This window comes from Chiloscyllium punctatum, chromosome 49, assembly GCF_047496795.1.
Source record: "Chiloscyllium punctatum isolate Juve2018m chromosome 49, sChiPun1.3, whole genome shotgun sequence".
NCBI lineage: Eukaryota > Metazoa > Chordata > Chondrichthyes > Orectolobiformes > Hemiscylliidae > Chiloscyllium > Chiloscyllium punctatum.
In genome coordinates, this window is record NC_092787.1 from 21,662,491 (window position 1) to 21,669,727 (window position 7,237).

The window sequence follows — 7,237 nt, forward strand, 5'->3', positions numbered from 1 at the left end:
CACCCCCCAACTGGAATATATTGACCAAACAAATGGCTTACTTGCTGAAGTTGTCAGGTGGTATCACCTTTAGCCCAGGATAAAGTCTCAATGGGGTATCTGGCTGGTGGATGGGAACACTACTCCCCGGTTTATATAAAAAGTTGGTTGGTATCTAGAAGAGAAAGAAAGGTGAAAGTAATTCACAGCAATATTCCATGGGATAGGCAACGGGCCATCATTCCGTGGTTGGTTATCAAGCCATTGTCAAAATAGATAGACCAGCAATTGTTAGCCTGGTCTAAACTGTGGCTCATATTATAGCGTGTGCACATCCCGCCTGGAGAATTATATTCATCAGTCACATCCAATCTCCTTGACTCTTAAGAGGCAAAAAAAACCTGCAGATTTTGGAATCCAAAGTTGACAAACAGGAGACCGGAAGAACACAGCAAGCATCAGGAGGTGGAGAAGTCAATGTTTTGGGTATAACCCTTCATCAGGACTGGATGTGGGGGCTAGGGGGAACTACAGGTAAAGAGGGGGTTGGAGGAGTGGGCAGAGGAGAGGAATAGTGAGGTAGTGTTAGATGAGCACAGGTAGGGGGTACGACCTGGTTGGTCAGTGGGAGGGATGAATTTGGTTGGTAGCTGGAAATAACAGTCGGTAGGTGGAATGGAACGGAGGGCGTGGGGCTGGGACTCTTAAAGCCACTTTAGGGAGGGGTGTGATTTAGCCGGTGACAACCCCTTTCTGGGATTCACTAGAAGGATGAGACCTTGCACAAGCAGGCAGAGCTCAAAGCTGACAATGGTGGCCCTCCAGTGTTCCACGTCTAAAGATCTTTCCCAATCCATCAGTGTCCATTTTGAGACTTAGGCAGGTGAAATCTCACCCTGTGGCTGGTTGTGTGTTCTTTCATTTTGTTTTCTTTCCTTTTTTGCGTCCTCTGTTTCTTTCCTGATGCTTTTCCTTCCTGCAGCATCAGCAGACCTTGCCTAGCTGAATATCCATAGCCCGTGCAATTGAATCCAGCCTCTTAGATTTCAGAGTGGCTCCCAGGGTAGGGTCCAGCAGTTGCCGCCCCTTATATGTCAATGTAATCTAGAAGTACAGTCTTCAGGTGACCGTCTAGTCAAGTGCATTGTCAAATTATGTACATCTGTAAATGTATTTGTAAAGCCTACATTCAAATGCGTCAAGAAAATAACATGTACGAGTACAATACATTGCAGATTTAATAGAATGCAATTTATTCCTTTACTGCTCTCCCCGTTGATCCAACCCAAATTTTGTGTTAAGTCAGTCCGACCTCTTTCCATGTTTGCGTTGCAAATTCTTGGCTGACCTTTTCTTGTTGATTTTTTTTTGTGGTGGGGCAAAAGGAGGTGGCACTACCTTCATGAAGGGAATGTCACCAGCTGGGCTAACCACATTATCCAATTTTAAAAACAATACCTCAGCTTTCTGCCAGGATTGAGATGGCACTGGGCACTCCAGCGACGAATTCCGCTCCCTGCCTCACGTAGTTCCTATCTGACGGGGGTGACAAAAACAAAAACACCCACTTCTGGACAAATTCAACGAGCGACACTCCGGGCCTACACGTGGAAATGGTTCACCCTCCCTCCCACTCTCCCTTTCTCTTGTCTTTTTCACACAGTTGACAGTGATGGGTCGTGAGTACCATTGTCGATGGCCACCATTTCTGGACCTGGACCAGCTGACCTGACTGTGGTGGCAACAGGAAGGTCATGTTCTGGTGCTAGCTGTTAGCTGTGAGAGTGCTGTCCTAAACACAGACGTTTGCTCACCTCTTCTCGTATCCTGCAAACACTTGCTTCTGTACCCTGTCTTTGTAAAGCTTCTGATCTTGACTAGTTGTTGTTGTGTTTGTTACTCTGTGTTTGTTCATCGAAAAGCTCGGACTGTTAAAGGTAAAATAAAAACATTCCACGTTCTGTCATTTTTTAAAAAAAAAATTGTTTTATGTTTTGGGCCTCCTCCCAAGTCTCGAAGAGAGAAAAATGAATAATCCAGGAGCTGATGTAAAATTCAAAATGGCATAGAGTCATACAGCACAGAAACAGACCATTCGGTCCAACCAGTCCATGCTGGCCGTGCAGCACTGACAGAGGTCATGGTGGTTCTCAGTGACTGTACTGATTGTTTGAAAGAGTTGCCCATTTAGTCACGTTGCCCCCAGCTGTCAGCCCGTTGCCCTGCAATGTTTGAACATTTCCTTCAATAGATATCCAATTCCCTTTTGAAAGCTGCAAATAAATTCACATCCTCCATCCCACCAGACAGAACATTTCACTTCATTGCATTTGAAAAAAAAAATCTCCTGCCCACCCCCCCAACCTCTTTTGCCAATTAATTTCCGCTGATCTGTGTTCTCTGATGTTTGACCTTCTTGCAAGTGGAAACACTTTCTCCTGATTAGTTCTAATCAAAACCCCTTGTCATTTTGAATACCTTAGCTCAATCTCCCTTTCACCTTCTTAGCTCTGGGTAGAACGATCACAGTTCCCTGATTGTTTCTCTCAATGCAGCATCCCTAAACCCTGGGATATTCGAATGAATCTCTTCTGCATCCTCCATGAGACTTAAAGGCCCTCCTTTCTAAAATGTGACGCCCTGAATTGAAGACTGGCCTGCAACTGAGGCCTATGACCCAACATCTCCGAAAGGTCCCTGTATTTGACCAATTGGTGAAGGTGGGATAGAAGCTGATCTTGTTCAGTACAATTGACGCAATTTTGAGTCTAAGGCCAAGTACAATTTGTACGCTTAAGAGTCCATGGCCAAGTGTTTAATCATCTGGGGAAAGGATATTAGAGGTGGATAGATGGTTGGGGAAACCTCCATAAGACCATAAGACGTTTGAGCAGAAATTAGACCGTTCAGACTATCAAGTCCTCTGCACCATTCAATCATGGCTGATAAGTTTCTCAACCCTATTCTCCCACTTTCTCCCTGTAACCTATGATCCCCTTGATACTCGAGGACCTAACTATCTCAGTCTTCAATATACTCAATAACCTGGCGTGCACAGCCTTCTGTGGCAATGAATTCCACAGATTCACCACTCTATGGCTGAAGACGTTTCTCCTTATCTCTGTTCTAAAGGGCCTTCCCTTTCCTTTAAGGCTGTGCCCTCAGGTACTAGTCTCTCCTACCAATGGAAAGAGTCCAATTTTCCATTCATTCATTTCAATGAAGAGATACTGGGGTGAGAGAGTCTGATACAAGCCTGAAAGCTGTCTCAGAAAACAAACCACCCCCCCCCCCCCCACCCCCCCACCCCCATTGCATTTGTGAATCTTCAGTTGATCATACTTCATTGATCAGTGGTCATTTTCCCCAACAAAATTAAAAAATGTGGGAGAAACTCAGCAGTTGTGATGTGGAGGAAAGGCTTGTTGGTGCAGCAAGGGGATAGTATGGGAGTGGAGGGCCGTGTGGTCTTTAACCCTCCGTTGGCTGGAGCAGATAGCACTTGAGGCCAAAATGGCAGGCTCATTTGGAAAAAGTCTCCCATTTCCTCACCAACACCTTGTGAACTGTTGTTTTTTATGAAGAAATATGGGCAACAGGAGAAATTCCACTTCCTCTCGGGAGCAAAATTCACTCAAAAACCTGGAATGATACTGTGAAAATCATGTCATGTTTTCCCAGGTTATCCATTCATTAACATTGCTCACAGTCCTGTCTGCCCAGCCATTCATTCCATTCAGATATTTTTCCAGCTGGACTTGCACTGATTGAAACAACTATTACTGGCTTGATTATTCCTCTTTCTCTCTCTCTCTCTGTCTCTGTCTCTGTCTCTGTTACGTTCCCTCTCACTCTCTCTCTTACTTTCAGGCAAACTAAATGGTAGCCCATTGAGAACCGGGAGCCCAGTGTCCCACTTTGAGATCCCCAGTCTGTTTCCGCTTGCTGTGCGTCGAGTCTCCTCGGCATACTGTCCATTCTGAAAGGAAGTCATATAAATAAATAAATATAAATATATATATCATGTGCTCTAATGTCTGCATAATCTGCTCTTGCACATATCCAGGAACTGTTGCTCCCGCTGAATAACTCCTCTGTTTTTTGGCGCTCTGTAATAACCATTCAGTAACAGTGTGACAAGTAATTCTTTTCCGTGTGTTAATGTGTGTTTCAGGGAGAAACATTATTGAACCTGTCATGCTCCTGTGTAGCGTGTTAGTTTAAATCAAACCGTGATGGTATATATTAATACAATAAATATCTGGTATACAGGCCTTTGATTTGAAATCTATGTATATGATATTCATGGTGAAATAAATTAAATCTGTGTATTTAAGCTTTGAAAGTGACCGGTGGCAAATACAAAACGAAATGTCATATCTGTGTAATCAAAGCCTCTATTTAAATAAAGCAGTGTCTTTGTGGAGGTCATTGACCCAGAATTGTTTCTTTATTTCCTCACACCTTTGCCTCAAGTGGATCCTGTCATCAGGCCTGAGTTACAGTATGATTCAGTCAGAAGTCACACAACACCAATGATTTGGAGATGCCAGTGTTGGACTGGGGTGCACAAAGTTAAAAATCACACAACACCAGGTTATAGTCCAACGGGTTTAATTGGAAGCACACTAGCTTTCGGAGTGCCACTCCTTCATCAGGTGATTGTGGACGACACAATTGTAAGCTGAAAATGTGTTGCTGGAAAAGCGCAGCAGGTCAGGCAGCAACCATGGAGCAGGAGAATCGACGTTTCGGGCATGAGCCCTTCTTCAGGAAGAAGGGCTCATGCCCAAAACGTCGATTCTCCTGCTCCTTGGATGCTGCCTGACCTGCTGCACTTTTCCAGCAACACATTTTCAGCTCTGATTTCCAGCATCTGCAGTCCTCACTTTCTCCTAGTTGACACAATTGTAAGGCACAGAATTTAAAGTAAAAGTTTACAGTGTGATGTAACTGAAATTATACATTGAAAAATACCTTGATTGTTTGTTGAGTCTTTCATCTGTTCGAATACCACGACAGTTTCACTTCTTTCATGTGTAAATCACAAAACTTGTTTTAAAAGTTGCACTCTCAGGTTAAATTGTTACAGTTAACTGTAATTTTAAAAATCTTTTTCAAAAAAGATTTTGTGATTTACACATGAAAGAAGTGAAATTGTCACGGTATTCGAACAGATGAAAGACTCAACAATCAAGGTATTTTTCAATGTATAATTTCAGTTACATCACACTGTAAACTTCTGCTATAAATTCTGTGCCTTACAATTGTGTCCTCCACAACCACCTGATGAAGGAGCAGCGCTCCGAAAGCTAGTGCTTCCAATTAAACCTGTTGGACTATAACCTGGTGTTGTGTGATTTTTAACACAACACCAAGTTATAGTCGAATACTTTTTATTTGAAATCACGAGCTTTCGGAGATTTGCCAGAGTGGACCCAGGGATTGGAGGGGAATGGTGGGGGTCCGCGTAATTTGAAGGTTGGGTTCGAAAGGCTAGGGTTGGTCTCTCTACAACAAATGGTATTGACGGGAGATTTGATGGAGGTGTTTAAGACTGAGAGGCTGAGCTCAGATAGGTAAAACAAAAATTCTTCTCATTTGCTGATGGTGCATAAGATTAGGATTTTAGGAAAGAGATGCAGGAAGAAAGTACTTGGAGCAAATGGTAATGATCTGAAGGGCTTTTGCCCGAAACGTTGATTTCGCTGCTCGTTGGATGCTGCCTGAACTGCTGTGCTCTTCCAGCACCACTAATCCAGATAATGATCTGGAAGTCCCTGCCAATGGAGATGGGAAGAAGGAATCTGGATGATGATAAACCGGCAGTGGCTATGGTGAAATGGGACAGACTGCACTGAAAGCCAGCAAGAACTAAATGGTCTGAATGGCTGTAAGTGACTCAGCTCCAATCTGTAGAAAGCTGTGAGCGAGTGTTGGGCTATTACCCTTTTGGAGGGCAGATGGCCACGTTTATGAAGAAAGCTGGGTCTCAGCATATTTCTTACCTGATGCTCTAATCCCTCAGAAATCCCTCTGTCTTTCATTGTTTATTCATGGGACGTGAGTGTCGTTGTTAAAGGCAACATTTTTCATTCGGCACCTAATTACGTTTGACAAATTTGTTAATGGATTGATGCGACTGAATAGCTTGCTCGGCCATTTCAGAACCCAGTTAAGAGCCAACCACGTTGCTGTAGATTCTGAATCACGTGTAGGTCAGACCGATGAGGCTGGCGGATGTCCTTCTGTAAAGGACCAAATGATCATAAGAAGGAGGAGGTGAAGAAGGGAAGGCAATGGCCTAGTAGTATTATCACTGGACTGTTAAACCAGAGACCTAGGTAGTGTTCTGGGGACATGGGTTCAAATCCTGCCACGGCAGATGGTGGAATTTGAATTCAATAAAAGAAAATCTGGAATTAAGAGTCTAATGATGACTGTTGTAAACTGTTGGGGGAAAAGCCATCTGGTTCATTAATGTCCTTTATGGAAGGAAATGGCTATCCTTACCTGATTGGGCCTACATGTGAGTCCAGACCCACAGCAATGTGGTTAAGTCTTAACTGCCCTCTGGGGCAATGAATGCTACCTTGTGATTTTAAAAAGGCCATTCGGCCCATCAAGTCTGCTTCACCATTCAAAGGGATCATGGCTGACCTAATAATTCTCAACTCCACTTTCCTGCTCTTTCCACCAGAGGGCATAGGTTTAAGGTGAGAGGGGAAAGATTTAAAAAGGACCTAAGGGCAACTTTTTCACACAGAGGGTGGTACGGATATGGAATGAGCTGCCAGAGGAAGTGGTGGAGGCTGGTACGATTGCAACATTTAAAAGGCGTCTGGATGGGTACATGAATAGGAAGGGTTTAGAGGGATATGGGCCAAAACGGAATTAATATTTAATGTTGACCAGGAAACCATTGTTGATTGTCAGGAAAAACCCATCTGGTTCATTCATGGCCTTTAGGGAAGGAATCTGCCATCCTTATCTGGTCTGGCTCCAAACCCATAGCAATGTGGTCGATTTGTATCTCCCGATTGGGCAATTAGGGATGTTGTTCAAACTGCCAATACAGTCTCTGGTTTGGTTCATAGATCATAGAATATTCCAGTGCAGTACAGGTCCTTCAGCCCTCGATGTTGTGCCGACCTGTGAAACCAATCTGAAGTCCATCTAACCTACACTATTCTATTCTCATCCAGATGCCTATTCAATGACCATTTAAATGCTGTTTGAACGTTGGTGAGTCTACTAA

The 7,237-nt window shown here is 43.7% G+C and overlaps 1 protein-coding gene across 9 annotated transcripts in view; it reads left to right on the forward strand.

The window, feature by feature from the left end:
• LOC140469360 (dynamin-1) overlaps window positions 1-4,406 on the forward strand; it is a 246,391-nt gene extending 241,985 nt beyond the window's left edge. For 6 of the 9 annotated variants that reach the window (XM_072565798.1, XM_072565803.1, XM_072565800.1 and 3 more), the window contains one exon: window positions 3,850-4,406. Coding sequence is in view for 2 of the 9 variants with exons in the window: in XM_072565801.1 (XP_072421902.1) it covers window positions 3,850-3,865 (16 nt within the window). In the remaining 7 variants the exon portion in view is untranslated. Of the gene's footprint in view, window positions 1-1,642 lie in introns of all 9 variants that reach the window. The other 3 variants (XM_072565799.1, XM_072565797.1, XM_072565804.1) reach the window with 1 other exon arrangement.
• Window positions 4,407-7,237: the final 2,831 nt, after the last annotated feature.